General features: G+C 51.1%; 1 protein-coding gene across 1 annotated transcript in view; it reads right to left on the reverse strand.

The window, feature by feature from the left end:
• Positions 1 to 1,312: 1,312 nt before the first annotated feature.
• Positions 1,313 to 26,698, reverse strand: part of CTNNBL1 (catenin beta like 1) — a 41,671-nt gene continuing 16,285 nt past the window's right edge. Inside the window, exons 9-16 of the mRNA XM_088523578.1 lie at positions 26,422 to 26,480; positions 25,583 to 25,731; positions 19,895 to 20,076; positions 13,459 to 13,556; positions 12,374 to 12,454; positions 4,691 to 4,828; positions 4,039 to 4,111; positions 1,313 to 1,403 (exon numbers count right to left, since the gene is read on the reverse strand). Coding sequence (XP_088379704.1) covers positions 1,315 to 1,403; positions 4,039 to 4,111; positions 4,691 to 4,828; positions 12,374 to 12,454; positions 13,459 to 13,556; positions 19,895 to 20,076; positions 25,583 to 25,731; positions 26,422 to 26,480 — 869 coding nt within the window. The 3' untranslated portion in view covers positions 1,313 to 1,314. The remainder of the gene's footprint in view (positions 1,404 to 4,038; positions 4,112 to 4,690; positions 4,829 to 12,373; positions 12,455 to 13,458; positions 13,557 to 19,894; positions 20,077 to 25,582; positions 25,732 to 26,421; positions 26,481 to 26,698) is intronic.

A 26,698-nucleotide genomic window follows, 5' to 3' on the forward strand; every position in this document is an offset into this window, starting at 1 on the left:
AATAAAGCCAAAAAAACACCTCGTCTCCAACAGAAGGAAAAAATATTTTAAAGGAGCTGAAAATAGAATGAAAGAGTGAAGAAAGAGACAAAGAATTCAAACAAGCTCTGCATAAAAAATGGTTTTTTTTTTCCAGCTTTTTGTACCTGCTGAAATGATGGTTTCCATGTTGACGTGCTGAATAATGGCATTTGATACCACCCAGGCCAGCAGCGCCTACTGAAGCCATGATTGAAGGAAGCCTTTAAGCTCCTCTGGCAGTGCATTTTTCTTAGAGATTAAGAAAAAATTAAGAAAAATGCTGCCAGCATGAAAATCTCTCTAAATTAGAGGAGGCCCCAGCTAGCTGGAGCTGTGGTGTTTTGTGACCAGGGTCATTAACTTAAGCACAAGAAGAGGGGATGAAGAAGGCTCTCAGCTCTGCCTTGTCCCAGCCAGGAGCCGGCGCGTGGCCCAAGCACTGCAAGTGTGAAGGGCAAGAGCAAAATGAGCTACGATCTGCTTCATTGCAATCAATAAGTCAGAGGCAATTCGCTTGGTCCCCCGCACCTCCCACGGTGCGGCTGCAGCAGCCGGAATTGCCGGGGTTTTCCCTTTTCCCGTGGGGAACTTTCTGCTGCTATGAGAGCCAGGCTAGCTGTTCCAGGATGGAAACACTGCTCTGCAGAGCGGCTACAGCCCAGGCCTGAAGAAAGGAGAAGTCATGGAAATGTGGGCATTTACTGATCACTTCCCCTCCCGTTTCATTCCATGTGCGACCCGGACAGAACCGCTCATTCGTGCCCTCCGGAGGGGTGAGAGCCCCAGCAGCCTGCACTAAAACTGCCTTCGATTCCAAACCATCTTCCCAGTATTTAGCAGGAATGGCTGTCATTCCTGGCTTGCCCTCTGGCAGAGGCTGCCCGCAGAGCGGTCAAACTGGGCACAAATCAACACTTCAACCGCCCAAATTTACATCAGTGAATGAGTTGCACATTTTCATTCATCTAGCAGGCTCAAGTAACATGCTAATAATCTCTTGAGATATCTGGGCTTCCTCTTATCGTTCCTCTAAGGGATCTGTCACTTTGCTTCATGCTCTGATCACAGGAGTTTGACTCGGAAAGAAAGGAAGAAAGATCTGGAGCTGCCCCGCTGCAAGGCACGCAGCTTAACCCCACTCGCACCGGGCTACAGAAATAACAAACAACAGGCTAAAAAACAAACAAACTCTTTAATATCACCAAAATGCCATTTAGAAGTGGTTTCACAGAAACGTCACTTGTATCGTGCAATTGAGGCTGGAGGAAAGAGCCCAGAATTGTATTCTCGGGCTCAGAAATTCTCCAGCAGGTCCAAGATCCGTTTCTGCTCACTCTCCCGGAACTCCTGGTTCTTCCCATCCCCGATGTTCTCTGCATACTCTGCAGGGGGAAAAAAGAAAGGTAGAAAAAACGAGGTTTTGAGTAAGATACTAATGAAAGGCAGGCAGTTTCTGTTGCAGAGACACCACTGCAGAATCTCAATCTGTTTGTGTCCACTGCAAACACCCAAAGGGAAGTTGCACCAGGAGTGTTGATGAATCCTCCCCATCCCGAGCTGACCTGGGCCCGTTAGACCCGCGCTGACCCCTCGCCAAAAGCCCCACGGGCAGCCGAGGCTCCCAGAGGAAGGGGCTGCTCGGCCGTCACCGCAGCCCAACGCGGCCCCCGCAGCCCCCTCGGCCGCCCTCTCCTTCCCGGCACCACAACCTGCCTGTTCGGAAACTAAAAGCTAAAAAGGAGCAGCAGGATTTGAGCTGCAAAAGCAAGAACCCGAACAAATCCTAGTAAATCACAAGCCGGCTGCCTGGTTAGGCAGCGTTTCCCAGCCTTCCCTTTCTCTCATTCTTCCCCGTTTTCCTAAACAAACAGAACAGCTTGTATTCAACATCTGAACAGCGAGCTGCTGTAGAAAAATGGCTTTAATATTAATAGTTGAGCAGTGCTCCGTGCTCCCGAGCTGCAGCGAAGCCTTCACGCCGGGAGCGCTGCTCCCTCGTGCACCCGCCGCCCTCGCTCCCGCCGAGATCCCGGCGATCCCGAGCGGCCGCGACGGGCACCGAGGACAAGGAACGGCCCAAAACTGCCCCGCTGTGACCGGGCGAGACCGCTCGGACGGGACCCGAGTCCTCCCCAGAGCCCGGCCGCCGCTCCGAGGGATTTGGGCTGCATCCCAGCAGCCACAACGTTAACGTGAAGGGAGCAGATTAAGCCTCCTGAATCGGGCTTGAAAGAAAAATATTATCACCCACCGGTTTTATGTGTTTACTTTCTTATTTAAAGTTCCAGCGCTCCAGTTAGACAGCAAAATTCAAATGTAAACTCCCTCTCTGCCAACAGTTAAACAGAGCTGACTCATTTCTGTAGCTACACAAAGGGAAAGGACCCAAGATTGGTTTCTGCTTCATTAGCCAAAATACAACGGTTACAGAACAGTCAAAATCAATAGGGAAATATTGAAGTTTGTAATGAATACGGGAAGCTCTAAAGCCTGCGCACGCCGAGGCGCTACGGGCCACGTTTAGCAGAGCCTTTTGGCCCCTGCCTGTTCCTTCTGGCCCCATGGGTCTGCTTTAGCCCTCCATGGAGACTCCGGCCTCCCGCTCCCTGCGGAGCCGGGAACGGCGGCACCGGGAACGGCGGCTGGGCCGGAGCCTGCGCCCCAGGCACAGCCTGTCCTGCCACCGCAACCGCTTCCCGCCCCCAGAACGTCCTCCCGACCGCGGCAAGTGCCGGCCGGTTGTTTTCATCCAAAGAACAGACCAAGCAGCCTGTTGTAAGCAACACTTCATCTTCCAGAAAGAGGGAACTGCTGGAGGCCTGGTCAGCCAGCGGAAAGGCATTTAATGAGCCCTCCGTTATTCCCTGCCCACTCCTCCCGCTTGGAAGTGCTACCGTAAGAAAACGGCCCCGCTGCCTCGCTTGCATCATAAGTAATTCTTAGCAACCCCAAGGGATCCATCAGCTGTCAGGTTGCCAGAGAAACATGGAGAATATGTAGGCCATAAAAATCAAACTAAAAAGCAAGCACCTAATTAGTATGCAAAAATAGAAAATAAAAACTGAACAAGAGCAAAACACTGAATGGAAAGCAAAAATAAGGCAGCCCTCATCTATTCTGAGAGCAAGTTGAAAACTGGCCTGGAAATGTTCCAGGGGAGGCTCCCGGGACCCCGACACAGCACCGGGCCCGCTCGGAGCGGTCCCGCTCTCCACGTGCCGGTTATCCCGGGGCCGCCGCGTCCCGGGTGGTCGAGTGGAGGCCGGGACCCGCCGGCTCCTCCGCAGGGCCTCGCGCCTGTCCCTGCTGCAGCTCTTTGGCACGGTGCCACCACACCGAGGAGGCCTCGGACACCGGCGCGTACCCAGCGACACCGGGAGCCGCCGCCGTTCCTGCCCGCTGGAAGCGCGGCCGCCTCCGGGCTCCGTGGGCTGTTTCTGCTGGCGGAGGGCAAGCGGCGACGAGAGCCAGCGCTCAGATGAACGTTACTCTAATTCAACACAAGCATTAAAAATAACAAGCAGCACTTTAAACCCAGGATTGCGAATCACAACAGCTACATTTTTAAAGCTATAGAGGATACTTTAATGCTATAATCCGTATTAATCTGACACTAAGAACAAGACAAATACACCAAGGATACTAACATGGTGCAGATGGTAAAGCACAGGGCCACATTAATAAGAGATGAAACTCCACTGCTCTTCCACCTAGCGTGCATATACACGTCCCCTGCTATTTACTCCGGCCTTCATGTCGGCAGCAAACCCAGGCGAGGCTGAGGGTGACGGTAACGCGGTGGAGCTGCGTTATGTGATAGAACAGCAAGTGCCCAGCTCCAGGGCAAAGTATGCCCTGCCCAGAGCCTGGTGTTCCCTGTCTGCTGCCCAAGGTGCTCACGAGGCCAGGATGAATCACACGGGAAGGTTCGTGCTGAGAAGGGATAGCCAAGCCAGCCCTGCTAGGGGACGGGACACGCGAGCAGGAACACACACGAGCAGGAACACCTCAACTCACCCTTCAGGATGTGTCGAACAATTTTAATGGAGCTGCCTCTCATGTTCAGAATCTGATGGACTCTCTGACGGATCTAATCAAGAGATGGGAAAGACAAGTCATCTTCAATGCTACGAAAAAAATACCCACACCAAACCACACTGTGCACAAACCCTCCACACAATCCCATTTCCTTTCGTTCTCTTCAAGGGAAGAGCAGCACCCCTGAACAGTCCAGGTCCCAGCTCAGCCTCCCCACAGCAGCTCCAGGAAGGTGTGGGGCACAGAGCCACCCCAGGGCAGCGTCCCCAACGTCACCGCAGATGCAGACTGCACAGGGGCCAAGAAAGTCTCTGGCTTTAGTCTGTGCCTTTGGAAGGCTGTCTCGGAAAACATCCCCTTCCACTGCTCTCCCAAGGGGGATTTAAAGAGGGTGCTTCTCCTGCAGACCTGCCTTGAGCAGGTCCTGAACTCTGTGATGAAAGAGAGCAGCTCCTCTCGCTACCAATGCCCTCCTAATTGCTGTATGGAGCTGTATGGACACACGTGCTACAAATACGGTGCTTCCCTCCAAAAAGAATTAAGATTATTCAGTGAGAGAACACGTGTAAGGAGCCTGGTTCGTATCACGGGTGGAAACCTGGAGGTGCTGCTGACCTTCCGAGGGCTTTACCTGGGGGACGTTGGCGTTGCAGATCTCTGCCATGATGTAGCAAATCAGCTGCAGGACAAAGAGACCCGCGTCCAGGCGCCGCAGGTAGAATTCATCCTCCGTGTCGTCGTCGATGATCTCCCCGCGACGCACCATGTCCTGCGAAGCAACGCATTTTTGCACTGTAGTGACTGTCTTTCCAAACTCTTTTTCTTTAGGAATGGCAAAATTTTGGTTATACCCAACTCTGAGAAATGCTTTGTTCACCAAAACATTAACATTGACGAACTTCTCTCCAAAAGAGCACTTCTTTTAATTCATTTATATTCACAAAACATTTAATTCAATTTTGAATGAGTTTTTGCCTTCACTGGTTATGAAGTGTGTCCATCTGCAAATTAAAATTTTAATTTAAACATTCAAATTACATCTTCTAAACGGAGTGACTAAAGACAGTGAATATGAAATATGAATACGTCAATGTATTTATTTATTTATAAGTTTTGTCAAAATGGAACAAAACACCTGCTCTTTTACTGGCCATTTGAGGGTGCTATTAAGCAGTCCAGAATATGACTCCAGCAGACTTCAGAGTCCATCCATCACAATCCTTGGTTTCTCATCAGCTGGTGAATGGGAAAAGAGGACTAAAAGCTTCTGCACAAACGGAGTTTCACCGGCCAGGGGGACAAGGCAGGAGCCCTCGGCGGAGCGCGCGCTCCGGGGCACCGGCTCCCGCACTGTTACATTACGGAGAAAGCTGCCTGGAGGGATTCTGGATGCACAGAGGAAGAGACCGCCATGTTTGTCTTGTCCAAACAGCCTTTTCTCGGCAAAACCAACCTGGCCATAAATTCGGAGCAGTTTCCCCCGAGAAAGGCCCACCAGGAGCAAACCAACTGCCCCCTCTCCGGAGGGCAGCAGACCAGGACAGCCCACGTCATGCGGGACCCACTGCCCTTATCCCCCACTCCCCACTTTTATTTTAATTAAGGAAACAGCTTGTCAGCCCCCCTCGCCTGCTGCAGCTCCCGTGATTTATTATGCAGCGGGCTGGCAGGTGGGCACCCACCAGAGGAGCAATATTTTCTCATTAGAGCCAGCGGCAGCAAGAGCAGCTACCTGCAACGCTCAACAAGAGCCGCTTCCTCCACATGCACACGCTCCAGGCACACACACACACAAGGTCACCACTACAGAGTGGATTTAGACTACCAAATTTTCCTGTTTTTCAAGCCAAGTGCTCTAATCTAATCATAGGCAGAGTAACCAGGAGGGAAGTTAACCCTACACGCTTCTCGCTGAAGAGACTGCAGTGGACACTTGTCCTATGGAAGTCCAGCTAAGACCCAAATGACTTGAAATTAGAGGTATTTACAGTTGTCTCCCAAAGGAGAGAAAGAAAAGCAAATCACGGCGCACACAAGGCAACCCTTTTGCTCTCCTCCCAGAAATCCAGCTTGCCAGTGGAAGAACAATTTGCATTAGAAAAAACTGTGTCTAGTTATTAATACCATAGCTGCATTTGCTGTACTGCAAGATGTTTTAGTACCAGGTACTTCAGACTGTGACATTACTCATCAACTGCCATCTACACAGGCTCTAAAGATCATGGGCACAGGAATGGCCAGGCAGCTCCTACGTGGCAGTTCTGGCCAGTGAAAATAATTCTAGTTTTGTGCAAAGGTGACTCTCCTCACCCACCATCCATGCCTCTCAATGACTGTGACCACACCTGGGCTCTAACACTGAGTCTGGCCTCTAAAAGGTAGGAAGACATTGAGTGAAATATCCTAAAGCTTCATTCAAGAGGGACAACAAGGCTTTCCCCAAAGCAGCGCTCCCTCATTCACCCCGCAGCAGCACATAGGCTCCTGTGCCCAGAAGGGCTAAATTCCTGAACAGAAAAGCCTCAACAGGCAACAAGTTTGAGCCACCAGAGCAAGAAACAAACCTTGTTTCTGTTCTGTATTCTGATCCAAGCACGATGCTAACGAGCAGAATCCAGGAGCCTGTTGTCTTGATTACACAGAGAAGGCAGCAGTTATAACAACCCTTCTCGGCAGAGAAGCGAGATTTTGTGCCAGTAAATTAAACACATATTAGAATTAGACAGGTACTAGAACAGGTACTAGAAGAAAAGTACAATTTTAAGACGTCTTTTCACACTTTTTTTTTTTTTTTTTAAAACCACAACCATCCTTTAAACGTTAATCTTTTCCCCAGTGCAGTACCAGATAGCCCCCTTTCCACTTTGTCTCTCTCTCAGAGCTGTCAAGTTGCTAACCTCCAAATGAGCACTCAGGTGCCATTTCTAATCTGCCAACAATATGTACTGAGATGCCCCTTGCTGATGGGAGAAGACAGCAATAAGATGGGCTTCTGTGAAGCTAAAATGAGCTTCTCTCACGGTAATGAGGCAGGACTGACAGGCCTCGAGGCATCAAGCGAAGACTCGAAACCTAAAGATACACTGGATCTGCTGCCCCTGTGCACGGGATCGCACCTGCTTCCCAGATGCTCTGATAGGGCCCGAAAAGGCTCTCCACATCCTCCTCTTCATTATGTATCAATCCACCTGGTAGGGCTGAGGAGCAGAGCAGATGGATGGACGCTGCGCGGGACCACAAAGAACGGCCGCAGGGTCCGGGTTTTACCTCCTCACTGGTAGGACAGCAAAGGCACCCAGGGGATTGCAGATCTCCAGAGAGAAGGCTCTGAAGGGCTCGTGTGTCTCCACGGCCCTCCCGCGCCAACGACAGCTCCTCTGTGGCTGTTGGTGGTCGGTGTTGTGGGGGACGCGCACACGAGGTCAGCTGCGCTCAGCGAACACACGAGCAGACAGCAGTGTCCTCACACGGAGCCGGGCCCTCAGCCACAGGGACACGCGGCACAAAGCGGCTGACGCTCGCAGCAAGGCAGGAGCAAACAGAACGCGTGGCTGAAACGAGACCATCACAGCAAGGACTGTCCAGGACCAAGAAGAAAAAGGTTGCGATCTGCTTTCTGCTCACAGACACCTCATTTCAAAGCAAGCTGGAATAACATCTGAAGCAAACAGGTGAGACGGATGCATAAAATGCACACTGATGCATAAAAATGCCCCATGCAATGGGGAATTCCAAGCTTGCCACAGCATTGCACAGGGCTGTGACGGACGAGCAGTGCACGAGAACATCCCAGGGACACCATCCAGAGGCAGAGCCCGAGCTGTGCTAAGGTCTCGCAAGGCAGGGGAGTAAAGGCACCGTGCTGTAATTATGCAGCCCCATGAATGCCTAACCTATCCCACGTTTCCCAGAGCATTACAAATTGCCTTGTTTACACTGAACTTTCAAGATGACACCAGGAATCTGTTCCAGTAATTTATCTTTTCTCCTAGCAGAAAGTGTTTTAGAAGATCCTAAAAAGCAGGAATCAGTACTCTGGCAAACCCACGAAGGTCTTGAAAAACTGCCTGAAGTCTAAGTCTCATAACGTGGTATCAAAGAAGGTTATTGTGTCATTTAATCTGCATGTCAGTGCTTCAAAAAAATATGGATCAGTGCAGAGACTTTTTTTTTTTTTTTTTAATGCATTCTGGCATCTTGGTGCAATTGGAGCAGGATTTTCCCGGAAGCCTCGTTCCCACACGGAGTGCAGCCCACGGGGCCTCTTCAGCACACTGACCACCAGACTCTGGGAATGCCGGAAGGTCGGGATCGAGCCCTCGCCAGGCCGCAGCCGCTGGGCGCCGGCTGCGTGAGAGGGGCCGTGTTCCCCTCCGCCTGGTGAGCAGGAACGCACCCGAGCAGCTGGAAACCGAGCAGCCCGTTTGCACGAGCTGAAAAACTCCCTGGGGCTGCTGCAAAGCGCCAGGAGCCCTGCTGAAGCGGGAGCCAGGGAGCAGCAGCTCCTGCGAGAGCACGAGCTCCGCGTCGGCGGCAGGAAACCGCAACCGTGACGGGGCGGCCGTGACCCTGGAAGGAGCCAGGCCTGGTCCGAAGCTTCCCCCAGCGCCGCAGCCTGCTCCTGAAAGAGCCCTCAGCACAGACAGCACGAACGCAGCCGCCCTACAACACCCGCCTGCTTCCCAGGGCAGGGTTACAGTCTGCACCCTTGACATTAACCCACCTCCTCCCACGTACATTGCATTAGCTCCTGTCTTCAACTCAATTCCAGGCAATTCAGCCGCTTTGCACTGAAATCAAATGCCAGGTTAATACAAATTACTATTTAAGTTATCCAAATCTGTGGACATTGCCTTCATGCTTCGAGTCCCATCCCTTTCTTTCAAGGATAGAATAACTTAACAGTAGCACAATTAGCATGCAATTTGTAAGTCATTATAGTGCAAAGTATCTGGTGAGAATATTTTATTGAATAAACCTGCTGAGCATAATTTTCTCTAGAACTATAAAAATACAAAACCATCTCCTGACTTTTCCTAGCCTCTTTAGAGATCACGAAGGCTGTAGCCACTGCCTATAATTATCTCTCATTTTAGAGAGAGTTAAAAGCCACAGGGTTTTGTGCCTTCTACATAAGGGATTAAAGAATTGAGAGGACAAGATATTTTCTTCCTAAGCAAAGGCTTTGATTTTTCCTAGGTTTCATTAAGCAAAAACTCTGAGAAAAACGGTAAGATGGCCATGAGGTGTTGGAAAAGAGCACTCACATGGACTGCACTCCAGGGCTTCACATGGCAGTTAGGATAATCGCTCGGTCATCACCTCTGACCACTTCAGAACAGAAATCACAGAAGCAAACGGCTAAATAACGTGAAGATGAAGGAAGTTCCTTCCCAGGCCACCTCCCGCCTCACTGCCCAGTTCAGAGTTTAGCTTCCCAATGCCCTCTCTTCAGCAGCGCAGCTCGCTTAAGACATTCCTCCCTTCCCTTCAGGTCTCAGCTATCACCCCCACATCTTCACTGCTGCAGCCCGACACGCTGGCTGTACAGCCCATCGCTAGAGCAAGATGAGTGTGAGGAAAGGAAAAGGAGCGGAGGGAGAGAAGGGCAAGAGCAGGAGCTCCCTGCGCCGGCTGCCCCGCTCAGTGTAACGCACCGGCCGGGATGTGTCCCTGCACAGCCAGGTTTTCACTGCTTGTGACACAAGATGTGCTGCAGGATGCTCTGCCCACCGGCCACGAACCTCTCTCCCGTCAGCAGAGCCTGAATATGAAATATCTAAGCAGGTATCATTTTCTTTGGGTTGGGAAGGAGAGGATCTGAACTGCAGATCTTTTTTTTGGTATTGTGTCCTCTACTGCAAGAGGAAGGTCAAAAGCCCCCAAGTGACAAAGTACAGTTTTTATAGGATCAAGTGTTCATGTCATCCACTTCAATGATTCATGTGCAAAAAATACGAACATTAAAGTGTTCCATAAATCCTGTCAAAGCCGGACGATTTCCTGATCTGAAGGACAGAATCGTGGGTTTTGTCTACTCCTGCATGACAAAGCCACTTGAACCACGTCACACCTCAGCAATCCCTTCTCTATTGACCATTTTAGGAAGCTACAGAGCAAGGCAATCAATACTCCAAAAACATTCCAAGCCAGGAAAGGAGCCTCACCATCATATTTCATGCACTCCATGCATGTCCAGTACTCTTATCACCTCCCAGAATGCTGAAAAAAAGATGATATAGATTTCTGTTTTCCAAGCATCAATCACAATGACTGAATAACCACTAATATCCACTGAAATGCAGTGGCCCTCCCAGGCCTCCCTTGAAAGATGCCCAGGGAGCTTCTCTACCCTGCCGGTTGAAGGCTTCACTGGCAGGATTGCCTGCCCAATGGAAGGCAGCTGAGCTCCTAATGAGTTTCCTCTCACTTGATCCTGACTGTCATAAAGGCAGAACCCTCTTCCAGACTGGGGTTTTCTGCCTGTGTGGAAGCAACTCCAGCAAACGAGGTGATCGGCATTCCTGGGAGCAGTGTCCTCGCGGGTAGGTTATCCCTGCCGAGCAGAGCCCGTCCCAACTGTCCGCGGAAGGAGGCAGCCCGTGGGCAACACCCGGACCGGCCTTCCAGGCAGCCGCTGCCTGAGCTGCTGCTCAACAGGCCGTGGTGCCACCAGCGTGCAGGGACAGGGACCCAAACGGCCGTGCTGCCCCGAGACCCGGCCCGGTGGCCGCCCGCACTGCCCATGTGGACCTTACAAAGCCACTGCACCAAGAGCGAGCTTTAACGCAGCCCGCGGCACGCCATGCTGGAACAGAAGAGGGTTTCCGTTCTGCCGGGAATCAACGGGGAGAAAAGCAGAGCTGGAGAGAAGTGGGTGAAGCCACCAGATGTAGATGGCACCTACCTGGCCCTGTCACTAGACAAACACTCCACACGCTCCAGGGCCTTTAGTCTCACAATTGCTCGGCAGAAAAGGAAAGCATCTGTATCCTCCCTTTACAGGTGAGACACAAAGCACAGAGCAGCAGCTTGGTGACATGCTTGAAATCATGTGGGACAGTCAGAGAGGATCAGGATCAGAACTGGACAAGGGCTCCAAATAAAATAAAATAATCCGTGTCCTCCACACGCAACGTACAAATCTGCTTCTCCGGGGTGACATGTAGCGTGAGTTAATCTGTGTAAAATGCTTTAAGATTCCCTGTTGCAATACATCGTAGAAGGCCAAATCCTATTAGTATCACCAGGAAGAAATGCCTCTCCCGATTCTTTTCCGTCTCATTTCTACTTTAATTTATATACTGAATATATACTAATTAAGGGGCTCCAAAATAAGCATTTTCAGACGCTGATTCCCTTCACTTCTGCTTCGTGCTGGCTGTTTGCTACAGGTGTTACCATTTGCAGAATGCTTCAGGATCTTTTTGGATAAAAGCTTCTACGCACATTAGCTCTGCAGGCTGTATTTAAGGGCTCCATATAGCAGCTGCCTTCACAATGCAAGAGTTTAGCTAGAAACGTTTGCGCCGAGACACAGGCATCAACCCCGAGGTGTAAAGAACGCACCGCCTCGTGCTCTAAGAGGATGAACGGGGAGCGGAGGGACAGCAGGAAGGCTACAGGCCCTTTCCCTCCGGCCACTGCTCCTTCGGGAAGCTGTGGCCATCCCCTCGGATCCAGGAGCAGCAGCCCCGCTCCTCATGTGTGCCGGGGCCGCTCCGAGCGGGAGAGGCCGCAGGGCCCTCCGCACGGCTGCGGGTGCCCCGGCCCACGGATCCGGGTGGGAAGCCTCTGGCAGGCAGCAGAGTCCGGAGCGCAGCGCAGGGCCCTCGCACGTGATCCCGGAATTGTCTCAGCGCGTCTCACGCGCTCCCCGCTGCCAAGCCACGTCAGACCTCAGCCAAGCAAAGCGAAGGCAAATTGCAGCACCGATCCAGGCCCTCCTAGGGAAATTCCCTCTAACAAATGACCCCGGAGCACTTGCTGTAAAGTCATTCTCAGCCCATTTCATCTGAGATAACCACAAGCTGGAGTGGGGTAACAGGAACGAAGGGATAGCAGCCGCCCAGGTATGGAGGGCCTTTTCAGAAGAACGATCTGGCTGTGCCAGGAGTCCTGGGCGGGTGACATTTGGGTGTCACTCCCCTGTTGAGATCATACTCCCCAGTGCGCAAGAAGCCGTGCGGAACACAGCCAAGGCAAATAAACTAAAGGAAATCCTTCAGTCACTGCAGGAGAGTTAGGAATTGAAAGGAGAATAAGGCATCACAGACATGAGCTGGCAACACACATAGGCCCAAGTAACACATACGTGTTTCTCTCCTTCAATCTTCTTATCAGCTGCCTGCATTGCATCCAGGTACTTAAAATACAGTTCCATCAGCCGATCAACCTGCAAGGCAGAAAGAGACCTAAGCAAGATAAGAGAGCAATGCAGTCATCTCTAATCCTTCGCACTACGTGGTTTTCCTCCCAGCTGCAGCCTCCACAGAACAACAGGCAGTTCCACCCCGAGAACAGGCACGTTGCAGGAGCTAGGAAAGGTACCGGGCAGAGGAGCTCGCTAAGCCCACGGGCACCGGGATGGCAGCCCAGAGCACAGCCTGGGTTTAGCAGCTCCGGACACGCGGCCGTCGCTTGCACGTGCTCCTGTTCTGCACTTCTCCAATTCTTCTCTTTTCTTAAATGGCCTATGGTGTATATGACCACATTTCTCTTAAATGTATCGGATACATTATGGCTCTCCTGACTCCATGGTATGGAACTAAGCAACTGAAAACCTTTCCAGCACTGGAGAATTTCCTGCAATTGAACACCTTTAAAAACACACTGAGGAGGAGTACAGAGGAACTGGTACTATCTTAGCAGTAAAATTTACAAACCTCACAGGAATTACTGGCTTGTAAGAACTGCTTCTTGCTGTCTTGCAGTAGCCTGATCTATCAACCACCATGTAAACATTTTGGGAAGGATTTCCCAAACAGCACTAATATGCTGCAGTCTAGGGGAGCAATGAGTGCATACTAAAGAGGCAAGAGAGCTTCGCTGGAAGGAAACGGCCACCTCTCTGCACTCCCCTGGTTGCACAGGGCTAAGCACAAGGTAAAACTCTGTGGTGTCTGTTGCATGCTTGGGATTCAAGACACACGCACCCCAGGACTGGGGATCACTACTGCTGTGTGTCAGAGCACCAGGAGGCCAAGCATCAAATGCATTTTCAGTTCCCCTGTTTGCTGATAACAACATGAATGAGAAGGTCATGTGTCACGCAGGTGTTTACAGACAGATGTAGCAACTGTTTTTAGTCCTTTAGGAAGCATCCGTAGGCATCCTGTTATCACCGAGCACCCTCCACAGTCTGGTAGCCCCGTGAGCACAAGCATTCAGCACACTCACCTTCTCACTGTCATTCTCTGTGAATTTATTCAGCAACCGTGTCCTTTGCTGCCCTCTCAGGTTTCGCAGAAGGGAGGCCAGGATGGAACAGACATGTTCTGCAGGTACATAATAAAAATTGCATGCTGAGATCACAAATAGGGGCTTATTTTCTTTGTAACATGCCAATAAATTTACTACTGACGCTCCCGTATTAAACGGCTTGTAAGCAGGACGCTGGTTCCCATCACCGTGTCTTGGAGAGAAGGGCATTAGCAGCAGGCTGGCTTTAGAAGGAGCACAAGCAGCTCCTCTCCCAGCACAGCACAACTAGAAAGGTCTCCTCTGCATTCTGCTGTGATACACTTGCTGCACGCTGATCCTGCTTGGGAGTATGCCCAGTTTACCAACAGCGGCCCTGGGAAAAGCAGCTTAAATAAAGCACAAGTTGTGCCCGAGTGCAGCTGCCAGGCCGACGTACCTGCCGAGCAGCTTGCCTCCCTTCTTGGCGTTCGCCGGCACAGCTAAAGGCACCACATGTTGTTTCCTCCCTCGGAGCTAGAGGAACCCTGGCCCCAGACCCAGACTGTCGCTCAAACGACCCTTGGGCTACCAAGCAGGGAGCAGCTATTAACACAGGAAAGCCTGAGAAAGGAATAAGTGCCAGCACGCAGCTCCTGCAGAGACTTAATCGGCATTAGCTAGACAAAAATCCTCAAACAAAGCAGTCCTATTTACAGAAAGTCTGGTGAATTGAATATGAATATGCCACAACAAACGAGCAATGCTCCAACGAATCTGTCCTGCCGTCTTCCAGATTCCACCTGGGGGCCCAACCTTGGAGCCAAGGGAAGAACCGGCTTTGTGAGCACACACACGAGGCAACATCTGTGTTTACACCCAAGCAAAATTTCCACCTGCAGAGGCGGCTGAGCCCCGTGTGCCCATCCCCTACCGCCGCCTGCCTCCCCGGGCAGCAGGATGGGGCTCCAAGGAGTTTTTTCCCTTGCGCTCGCAGATGCCTTCGGTTGAGGCCATCAAAGGCTGCACATGAAGGGCCACGCAGCGCCGCTTCGTGGATGCCTTGCAAGCATCTTTCAGAAGCTGCTCTTGAGCAAACATCACAGCAGAGTCTCTCCTGGCTGTTCTGAACGAAATCTGGTCCTCCCTCAGCAAAAGCCAGTTCCTGCAGAGCAGCAAATACATTCAAGGAGTTCAGGCAAAGGAGCATTTCAGAACTGTGGACCGAGCTCTCTGCTTCAGAAGACAAGGAAGCAAACCGCTGTTCTAAAGCTCTACACTTACAGGATGTGTTATGCTTCTTTAAACACTAGTATCTGGCTTTACCAGACTTCAGTGAAGTAGAAGTGCTTCTGTGCCCTTGCTTCTTCAGAAGGATTCACCAGTTTTATGCGCAATTTATATAAAACGCAGGTATAAAATCATAGGGGTTTTGCAACATGTTTCCAACCAGGCTCCCACTCTGCAGCCGTCACGAACTCCAGCTCTTTGCATTTTGCCAGCGAATGATTTCGGGGGGGACACAGCCCAGCCAGGCCCAGGTTCGTGCCTGGAACGAGGCGGAGGTCACAGAGGGAACCCAGGGGACGAAGCGTCTTGTTCTCCTCTGTGGAAAGAGACTATTGCGGGACACGCACAGCACTCATTTGCACTCCTTACATCACTCGTACAGGGCTCAGGATATGCAGAGATGTAAATCATTTGCAAAACATAAGCCAACATCAGAAATGAGGCAGGGTATCAAAGAGAACATGGTTTTAACACAGGGAAATAAAAAGGAACACAAAGGCACAGAGCAAGTGACAGAGGCACCGGTTTCTCTCCCTGCCAGATCACTTCACAGGTATTGCTGCCTGCCTGCAAGCCCGCATTAAGTACAGACCTCATGTTTCAGATATTTCAATATATTCAAAACTATAACCGCTCCTAGATGTCTTCCCTTTAATCTTGTCGATTAAGACTGATGAAAAATAGCGGCTATAAAAATTTCCTCACCTCAAGTGGGAGCAGGGAGGAAGGGTGTCAAGGTTTGTTATTTTCAGAGAGAAAAATACGATGCACCAAGGGATCATCACATTACTGCTGTCAGAGCTTTTAACAGGCGCGTGCACGGTGCCGCGGAGCCCGGAGCCACGAGCAGCCCCATCACGGCCCGCGCGCAGAACCGGACCGGGGCTGCCCTCCCCGCAGCGCCCATCGCCCGCGCATCGGGTCGGCGAGCGGGGATAGGATACGGCCACGCTCACACACACCGTTTCATTAGCTACTTATAAATGTAGCTTCCTTAGAAACAGATTTCTGCCTGAGGTGGTGTCAATTTTTCATGTTCCAAGGAGATTGGGAAAGCTGCTGGCAGGAAGAGCAGAGGAGATAACAGGTTTATCTGGTGGCCGGCACCATTCAGCTGCTCTGTCATTTCGACAGGCTAACATGGAGGTGAAGGATGGCTCTGGGTATGTCAGTGCAGGCTCTTGCTGCAGAGCAACCGTTATTCCACAAGAACTACATCAAATTAGATGTCTACATTAAAAACAGAAAGCTGCAAAAGCCTCCGAAGTCCTTGCAAGGTCCCATTTCCTTAAGGTGAAAAGGCATGAAAAATGGATGGGTTTCATTTCTCAAATCTATCCTAACGGAGGTTCCTCCAAGCTAGAGGAAATCAGCAGCTCCAGCCCGGGCTGGGGTTCACCTGCTCCGGCTGCAGGAAGGAGGAACCAGGAGGTCGGAGCCGTCCCATTCCCACGGGCTCTGGGGACTCCGTGTCCCCTTCCTCCCCTCAGGGCTGGTGGCAGCGCTCGAGCAGCAGCTCCTCCGTGAGCAGAGGGGCCTCCGAGCCCTGTGTGGTGGCCCCGGCGCCTCGGGCCCAGCTCAGGGGTCCCCAGTGGGCTGGGACCACGAGCCAGGAAACATACAGAGCTGCTTACAGCAACAGAACTAGTGTTGGAGGGGGTTTTTAGCCCAAAAAGGAACATTGTGCCCATCAGGACCAGCCTCTTTTACACCACAGACCCAGATCAAGTGCCCTGCATCAAGGCTAGGGCTGCTGGATAACAGTACATCTACCTTTCCAAGAAGCACCTTGCTCGGAGTTACCCTTTGAATTACATTTCAGCCCTAACAGCTGCTCTAATAGCTGGTCCTACTTATTGCTTAAAATTTGCATTTTATTTCCTGGTTGATTTTCTTTGGTTTCGGCTCCCAGACAACTGGCTGCTTCTGCCTCTGTTCGCTAGATTAAAGGGCTCTCCAACATCAGGCATCTGTTCCCTGCAAGGATATTCAGACAAGTCATTCAAGCTCTGTATTAATCACTTCTCTGACAAAAAAAAGAGCGAGTGCCTCAAGTTACACACTGCACACGGCAGAGCAACTGCTCTTGTTACTCCTCTGGATTTCACCCCCCTCTTTTTCCAAATGCTGTTTGGGGAGAAGTGCTGACACCGTACTTCAGTAGCAGTATTCTCACTAACAGAGCATATCTTTGTTATTTTTTCAACATTTCTTCACAAGGAAGCACATTCTAGCTGTCATTTTTGCTTTGGTGCTCACAGGCAAACGGTTATCTACATTTATCAATAAAAGTCCTCAAAACTACTGAGAAAGGCCCAGAAAAGTATGCACCTTTAGAACACTTGAGGTCATTCTTCATGCACCTCCCTTCAGGAAACCCAGAACACAAAACAGTCTGGCCCAAGCATTTGAAAAATATTTTCCAGCAATGCTTCTGAACCAAACCTTCTCCTTGGAAGATGCCCTAGTCGGGTCCCAGCCTCCCGCCGGGTCCCAGGGGCAACCCGGCCGCGGGGCTCAGCGCGAGGGTCGGCACCTCCAACATGCCGAATATTGCACGTTGTATACATTACACGCACACACACAAGTGTGTTTGTTTTTCAAAAAAAGAAAAGAGAACTCAGAGTCTTGTTTTGGTCTTCGCTTGGGTCTGGGCAGGAGCTCCAACAGTAAAAGCTGGTTCTAGTTGGGGATGGGAAGCGCAAGGAACGAAGCCGCTCTCAGAAACTTCCACCCTTCGGGGTTCGGGCAGCCAAGTCGGGGGCTCCCGGAGCCAGCGTGGCCATAGAGCCCCCGGGCATCCTCGGTGCGGCCCTGTGAGCCCGGGAAGGGCCTCCGGGTCACGGGGAAGCCCGAGGAAGCTGCCAGCACCTGCGGAGTGTGGAAGGGCCCGAGGCGCCAGGCCCTGCTCAGCCGAGAGTGGCCGGTTTTCCCAAGGCTCCATCGCAGCAGATCCCGCCCTCCCGGCGGCTCTGTGCCCAACGCGGCCCGGGAGGCGGCATGGGGGCTCCGCTGCAATCTCCGGGACGCGGGGCCCGGCCTCCCCACCTGGCTCCTTAAGGAACCGCACAGGGAGGACCTGCTGTTTCAACGCGACAGCGCCCGGCACGCCGGCCTCTGCCCACAGGTCTTCCCCTTGCCCTGTTGACACCCCACACAGGTGCCTCCAAACACTCTGCAGAGATAAACCCCTCGCTGAACACCAGCAGCAGGGAGAAACACTTCCATCCTCCTGACAGGCCGAGGGAGGCCCAGGAAGAGGCAGGCACAGGCTGTCCCAGGGGAGCTGGAGTCCAGCTCTCCTGCTGGGAACAAGACGAAATCCCTGCCAACCCCTGAGAAACTGTTTGTGATGTTCACCTAGCAGAGAAGGTTAACTTTAACTGAAATAAATGTAACTCTGGCCTCAGCCTCATGACTCATTCAAATAAGAGACTCCTGTTGCATTCTGGAAGGTTGATGGTAAAAATAACAAATTGACATAATCAAGGTCTGGTTAAAGGGACTGATGCCTTCCCTCGCATTCATTTCAGCCCACGGATGACAAGTGTTCTGTGCTGGCTAACGGAGCGCTCGGCTAACAGACGGGTCATCCTGCCCCAGCCTCGCCATGCTCGGGGCACGCAGCGACGCAGCAGGTCCTGCAAGGCCCTTGCTACATTTCAGTGGAGCTATTCCTTGGAAAAGGAAATGTATAGCTACATGTCTCAAGAGGGTTCTCTTGAAGAGGGTGTTCAGGCTTAAAAAAAAAAAAAAAAAAAAAAAGATAGAAACAAAAAAAAACCCACACAAAGTGAAAGAAATTCTCAGTGGGAAATTGGCTGAGCTAGTTCTAAGGTCATCAAATTAAGTCTTAAGTAAAACTGACATCCAAGGCAAGAGAAGACATTTAAATTAAGATGAATTGAACAAACATCCTTTTTATAGTTCACTGGACTCTGCAAGGCAGCAAGCCCAGAGTCCAACCTTGCTGGAGAAGGCGGGAATGCCGGGATGTGCCCCCATCCAGCACACCCCAGCCATGGCAGGGGATGCCAGTTCCCAGGAAACTGTTTTTCCTCGTTTGCAGCTTCCTGACACAGGGACGGCCCAGGCTCCGCTCCGGAGCACACGCTCTTGCCTCAGCTTTCCTGGACTGAGGCAGCCTTCCCATCCCACTACCTGCTTTCCCTGCTGCAAGCTGAGGTTTCACAGCACCCCTAAGTGCCATTGGGGCACAGTCTGCCCACGCAGAGTGACACGAGGTGGCTGGGACCGCGGCTCTGTCCCGGGGATGGGGATGGCTCCGCATGGCTCCGGAGCGGGAGGATTCCCCGGCTCCATGTTGCTCTGCCAGGGGCAGCTTCTCTTTCCATTTTTGCTTTTGAGAATATCAAGGCATCTGATCATAACCTCCTTGCTGATATTAATTCCCCGCACCCGGGTTTAGAGGCCCCGTCCTGGTGCTCTTCCCTTGCTGTTCTCCCCAGTTTAGCTCCATGGTTATAGCTGAAGACTAGGCAAGCCCGAGATCCACTCATCCCTCTTCCAGCTTTTGACAATATTCATCCTTTACAGTAATGAGCTGGCACAAAATCTCCGACAATGCTGGCAGTATTTAAAATTTCTTTCAAGATGTAGTCAATTATTAACAAAATGGGAAAAAAGGCATCATCAGAGACAGGAGAGGCCCAAACAAAGATTCGTCTCAGCTTACAGGTCTTGCAGCAATTCTGCACAGGAGGTTTCTGTGACAGCAGAGTTTTCCAAAGGAGAGAGGGGGGAAATAAAGGAGTAGGAAAGAGGAAGTTCAAATGTGTGCAGTTTATTTCTGCAACGCCTGATGTTCATCGAGTCACACTTCAGCGCTCAGTGCCATGAAAACATGGCTTTGGAGATGACATTTGTAGTTGCCTCATTACTCTTTTCAAAAGAGCTTTGCATCACAGAGGCAGAGCCTCAAACAACAGAGCGTGCAGGAGTAAAATAACTGATTAACAGAACATGCACTGGAATCAGCAGGAACTGCTGACACCGAAGCCGAGGGCAGCTGCGTCCCCACAGCTTGTGCCGGCACCGCGCGCCCGGCGCCGTGGGGATGGCCCATCCGCCGGTGCTCCCTTCCCGCTCACCCCTCCAGACCTACCTCACCCCCACGCAGACCTACCTTCATGCTCTTTTTCAGTTGTTCCAACTTTCTTTATCTTTTTGGGTGATTTCATGAAGAGCGGAAAGATGGTCCTCAGGCCGAGGATGTCCACAAATTTGTGGCAGTTGTCTGTGCCCTCGGGCCCGATCATGGCATGGTCCAGGACCTTCAGAGCACTGCTACGAGAAATCTTCTTTTCTCTGTAAAAAGCAAGTGCCAGTTAAACATCTTGGGAACACGAGAAACTTGGATTAAAGCCAGTTGTGAACTACGACTTCAATAAGATAGCACAGAAAGGGAAAATTAACGTGACAAAGTATGAAGAGGCTGAGCATAGCTTTAAAACAAAGCCAGAAAGCATCAACGAAGACTTTCTTTTCAAAACTCTGGTGGAAGATAAAATATTCTTAGGTAAACGCCACCTACATCTGCACCACCTTATAAATAGCAGCACAAGACAGGCAGGAAAATTGGGTTGAGTACACAAGATAAATACTGTCCCACCAAAACCATCTGGATTTACAATTAGAAATAATATGTTACACAGTGTTAAAATACACACATATGCCGTATTGTGTATTTACAAACATGTAGATACTCCCCCACATGCTCTTATCAACTGTATGCTTATTGGAAAAGTAAGCACAGAATTATTTCTGTAACATAACAACAGACTTCCAGTTGAGCCATCCTTGCTATCTTGAAGCACCCACGACACTGGGTTATTAAGAGATTTCTTTTGCCAAGGAAGAAAATTTGACTAACTCTAAAACGACACCACTTCTGGGTGGAAATTTGGTTTCTGACATGGAGGGTAGTGTGGCCAGCTTGGTTGCCCATATCCAATTTTCATTTAGAAGACAGAACTGGGAATGTCTCGGGGTCAAGGAGCACATCTACTCCTCCCTGGATATCACAGAACAACAAACCAGCTTTAAGATAATAAACCTCTAATACAAATAGTTACCAATAAATGTAAATGAGCTTCCCACAAAGGCCACCACCACCATCGTCATGGACCTTGGGGCTGAACTGCAGCTTGTGGTGACAGGTCGGGACCTGCTGAGCTCCCCGGCTGCAGAGCTGGGAGAACATCGTCCTGAGACCCATCCTCTAAAAAGGAGCTAAAAGCACCCGGCTCAGCTCCACTCCTGTGCGGGCGAGTCCTACCTATTAACTGTGCAGGGGGGAACAAAATTAAGTAGCATAAAGAGTGTGATACCCTCCCCCACAACATATACCACCTCTCCTGTACAGGGAGCTGGAAACAAAGTGCTCCTCTGCCTAGGCAATATAAGAAATGTTTTCAGGGGCAGTAATTGCATATTGATCAGCAGTTAAGGAAGGCTGCAGAGAGCTGAACTCTGGAATATTCATTGGGTTTAAGTTCAGGCTTTTAGAGATCAATACCTGTTTGACTGGACCGTCTAGAGTTGATTCTACTTGAAATATTTATTCTACTGAAGGGCAAGCAGTTTATCTTAGTCTCATCTGCGTTTCTCGGAGTCACCAGCAACTTTTAGCCAAGCACTAATTCGAAGACGGGTGTACGTGCGTGCCACCAAGGGGGAGCCACCTCTGCCTCCATAACCATTGCCTTCTCCTTCCAACGCTGTCGCTGTCCAGAAAGCTCTCCTTGTACTCCTAGCAGTTTACAAGAGGAGGTACCGGCACTACCTGGGCTTTGCAGAGCAGCACTGCACAATCTCCCACTTTCCAAAACACTAGCAAAAGCAAAGCACGAGATTTGCTGGACGAGCGCTGTAGAAAACGGTTCTGTTTAATTAACCAAAAGATTCAGTACACAGAAACATTCTGAGTTTCTGCAGGGTGATTAGGAACAGCAGGACCAGAAAACATAAAAGGATTTTCATAATCATGAAAAATATACCTTGAAATAGCTACGGCTGGGCCCCGGGGAGCAGCGCAGCGCTGCCCAGCCCCACTTTGGTTTTGCTACGCAGGCAGCAAACGCTCTTATGAGGCCAAGCAAAGCCAGTGAGCAGCGCTGCAAGGGGGTCACGTCGTGCAAGCGGTGCAAATGGGTGCATGCCCTGTGCCCCTGCCTACGTGCGGGCCCGCGACGACAAGAGGACCATGGCCCACAACAAGGGGCCCGTGGCCACGTCTCCTCCACACCATAGCACGCTTTCACAGCAGCAGCAATAAGCTTTTGTCAATGTGTGCAAGGAAACTGCCGTTAAAATTCCTTTTTTCTTCTCGGATTTTTAATGTAAACTACATTTAGGTTGCTAAGGCCAGGCCAAGACTGCATAGTGAAAAGTGCTTCCTGACCTAAAAAAAAAAAAAAATCAAGCTGAATTGTGGTTGAAGGAAGAATTTAATTCTATGTGGCATTTATAAACCTTCTGCTGGTGGCTACCACCTTATTGATAAAACATTTTATTTGTGATAAAGGTACTACACAGAATAACCTCCTTGCGGCACCCTGGCCAGCTGTGCGTATCCCTGCTCTCACCATGTCTATGGCCCCGCTCTGCTCTCCAATGCGCGCTCTGCTCCCGGACCCTTCACTCACTGACCCTCTCGGGCAGCCCATGGCACCCTGGGCAGTGCAGGGCAGAGCGCCCAGCACCCACCCGGCGCAGGCAGGATCCTGCCCCTTTCCACTTCTGCCTCCCCAGAAACTAGCAGGAGTTCTCACAAAACAACAGCACCTTTTGCTGATGGCCATAAGCTTAAATCTCAGCATAAAGGGAGCTAGTCTCATTTTCCTTATTTTATTGCCCAGAGGAATCTCTTGAGTATCCGTTAAATGCTCAGCAGAAGGATGCTGCAGCTCTCTGGAGCTCTGTGCACGCAGCCATTAGCAGAACCCCAGGTAGAAGGCAGCGCCCTGAAGGCATCTGGAGAGCACACTGCAGAGTGCTGTTCCTCGGGACAATAACGCAGACTGGGGCCCGGTACCTCGTTCTCATTCAGCTCCTCTATCACACATTACTCCAAAAAACCCCCAGCTTTGCTTATTCGTACTCCCATCTGTACAGACTATGGGGCAGTGATTAATCCCCTTCAAAAGAAGAAGAGAAAAAACCCCAAATCTCTCCCTTGTCTTGAGGCAATGCAGCCAATGCCCTCTCCTGCTCACAGATGCAGTGGTCAGGCATTACCAAGCAGCATGTCCCTACTTCCCACTGAGATGTCAAGGGGTGTCACAGAGGTGTGACCGTCCCGTGGAGTTCTGGGGACGGAGCTGCCAGGCTGGAGCCCTATTCACAACACAGACCAAAGCGGCAGCGACCGAGAAAGTCTGAGCAACCCGGAGCAACCGTAAGAGCTTCCGTGCCAAGGTCACAGAGTGGCCACTTAACACCTTGTTACTAAAACATTAAGTGCCTGCAGTTCCAGTGTTCTCACCCATCCACTCCGGTAAGGAGTGGGCACCTCCAGGCACCTTCCTCCCCAGCCCGCAGGGTTGGCAGCAGCCTGCACACGCAGTCCTGCCCAGCCAGCCCACACAGTGGGTACCGCATTCCGCAGCACTGCCCATGGCCATGCCAGGACCGGCTGGCATGGAGCCCCCGCAGCAGCAGCAAGACAGAGCTCCGAGTTCCTCCTCCCAATACAGTTGCCTTCTTGCAGCTTCTGACTGCTCCTGGGCCATGCAAGCCATCTTTTTTACCTTAATCATCCCAAATGGATGATCTGCAGAGCATTTAGCTCTAACATCATTCTCTTACTACTTAAATTAACTTAATTAACTGCCAAAGCATCAAACACTTAGAAACTAACTTTTCAGGCTCCAAGAGATGCCATGAGAAATTAGCGATAAGCACCACAATCTTGCAATTCTGAAGATGTGAGTTAACAACTACAACAACACAGACGGTCATGTCTGTGTAATCCCTACTGGGAGCAAATTTATAGCACTGATAAGGAAACATAAATATCACATCTATCGAAAAAAACTTCCAGGCAGGAAACAACATTGTGACCGACTCAGCCAAATTTTAAGTGTGAAAATAGCTTTAAGCATATGGAGAGTTTCACCGTTTTCAACGATTTTAAATTACATGCACAATTATGTGGGTCAGGAACCTGAAATTTCAACCATTTGGCAGCTCAGAGAAAGACAACGATGATTCAGCAACAAAGGCTTCTGCTGAGCACTTCCCAGTGAAGCCGAAAGGGTGGAACGGCCGTGGGAGCGGGAGGTTCTCCCTGTGTCCAGCCCTGGCACGTGCCCTGCGTTACAATCCGGGCCAGAAGGCAGCAGGGCTGGGGGTCAACCTGGCAACCCCAACTACCTGCTCAGCCTGCCAGGTAAGAGCTTGTCTGCTGACCTGAACTAGGCTAGAAGGCAAGAATATATGTATAAAAACCGTCAGCAGAGTCCCTGCTTACCAGACAAGAGCAGTGACAAAACCTTCCAAAAAGAATTCCATGACCTTATTTTTTACTTCCACTATTATTTTACTAGTCCCTTACAGACTGGAGAATAAATTTGGTTCCTAAGCCTCAAAAGCCTGAGGTCTTAGAAAATTCTTCAACTAGACACGATGGCAGCCGGAAGACACCCACGTTCCCCTCAAAGCAGCTCATGTCAGCGGATGAGCCCTGGGCCTGCCTGGTGTTTCCGGGGCTGCTCCCGATGGAATTCTGCACTCTGTGCTCCCAGCTGCAGCTCTGTGTGGAGCCCGGGCAGCAGCACAGATGCTGCTGGCAGTTAAATCCTTCTCTGTCCCTTAGAAGCCCTTCGTGACTTACTGGAGGGAGGTGAAGAGGGGAAAAAGTATCCCAAGTGTCCAGGCAGAAATTTTCCTCTTGTCATAATTTTCCAGCTGAAGCCCTGGTACAGAGGCTGGTAAACAGTGGAGTCCAAAAGGGACAGAAGCTGTTTGACATGGAAGCACTAATTCCTACCTACCCGGCAGCAGAAAGTCAAGCAATTTGTTCTGCAAGGCTGGCTTAGCAGCTTAGCACAAGCAGCAGAGAGAGGCTTCCCTCTCCTCCTCAGTTTGGGAGACTTTCTTTAATTAGCCTCAAGAAAATGCAGCGTTCCTACCCGAATAATCCACTTGCGGTTATTCATTCGCTTCCCTGCTGCTGCACATTACCAGCCATGCACTGCAGGGATACATCATCTCGCTGGCGCTCGCCGGGCGTGCAGGCAGCTCGGAGCAGCAGGCAGGGTGAGGGCAGCCCTGCCGTGCGCGACGCGGGGCCGAGGGAGCCCGAGCCGCTGCCGGGACAACGCGGGTCAGTACCGGGCCGGCAGGCGAGGAGGAGGAGGCAGCAGAGCGACCCGGAGACTCAAGGTGAGGCAGAGCAGGTCATGAAGAAACGCATGTTTATGCTCACTTCACAAAAGCCATCTTTGTCCTACTACTCAGGCACTACCCAGCCTGTGAAACTTGAACTGGGGAACAAAGAAAAAAATTCTCCGCAGAAACCTCCTGAGCTTCCCTCCTCCTCTCACAGGAGCCCCTGGCCTGACCTGCAGCCTCCTTCCTAGTGCATGCCCAATAGAACTGCCCAAAGAAACGGGGTTACCACAAGAGCTTGGGGAGCAAGGCTGAAGACAAAAAGTGCAGTCAGAAGTCAGAAAAGATGCAACTAACAGGCTGGAGGGGCGAACAAATGAATAAACAGACTAACAGCAGACTTTATAAAGAGAAAAATATAGTTAGCTACAACATATTTATAGGCAAAAACAGGTAAGAAAAATCAAAGCTATCTGTGTACCTAAGCATGAGATTCATCAGCTGCAGACCTTCACCCTTCAGGAAGCGGTCACGATTGGAGCTCAGCATTAGGCAGGAGCACAGAGAGTCAAACAGGTTCTCCATCATTTCTTGTTCTTCTGCTGTACTGGGGTTGTGTCGTTTGAACACCTGTGTGACAAAGAACAGACCGGAATTCCCGGTGGGAAGGCTGTGGAGGGCCTGGGGCGCCCACCCTGACGCAGGGTGTTCCCAAACCCTTCCCATCACAGCCCTCAGCACTGCCAGGCACAGAAGAGCTGCAGTCCCGTGTCACCAATGCGCCAGCCCTTGTCCCTGCCCCTCTGCGCCCCACTGCCAAGGGGCGGCTCCGAGGGGCTCCGAGGGGAGAGGCACGTCCAACACAAGCAGCAGAACCGCCATGAGGAGGCACAACGCCCAGAGGATCCTCTCCACAGCGTCCTACCTCCCCCGAAACCCACCAGCTGCACGAGAAACAGGGGCGAGTGCAGAGCAAGCTGCCCACACCCGGCTCGGGGTGAGGGGCAGACGCACGGAACGTGCCAGACACAGCCAAGTTCTGACCCTCTCCATTCCCAGCCGTCCACAGAGTTACAACAAAATCATTTAACTTCCACGTGCCCCAACATTCACATCTGTGAAACAGATTAACCTCACTGACCATGGTCAAGAAGCCTGTGCGCAGGTTACTCGGGCACTTCACCACTGCTAAACGTACAGCAGCGTTGGGCTTCAGTATCTAGAGGGGTCCAGGACAGGCTACACCCAGAATCTGCTCCGCTCCCTCACTCCCAGCCTGCGAGTGCCTTGATGGCACACAGGGATTTGCAAATTACTCACAGATAACTGCTGAAGCAGCACATCGATCCCATCCAGCTCCCCAAGCAATTCTCTGTTGTCTAGACAGGAGGAAAAAAAAAATGGAGAGAGAAAAATGAAGCTAACTGTCAGATTTTACAGCCATCTAACACTGATACATCAGCAAACAAAATCAATATGCCTTGACAAGGTACAAAAGCTGAGGGCAGAGTGAGAGCAAGACAGAGAAGCAGAAAGAGAGAAGGAATGTGTGAGCAAGCGAAGGGAAGCCAGAAGGCAGAGCACTGTCATGATGCGA

The sequence above is a fragment of the Tinamus guttatus genome, unplaced genomic scaffold (assembly GCF_059628265.1).
Source record: "Tinamus guttatus ecotype Peru unplaced genomic scaffold, ASM5962826v1 Tinamus_guttatus_pri_ptg000194l, whole genome shotgun sequence".
Classification (NCBI taxonomy): domain Eukaryota; kingdom Metazoa; phylum Chordata; class Aves; order Tinamiformes; family Tinamidae; genus Tinamus; species Tinamus guttatus.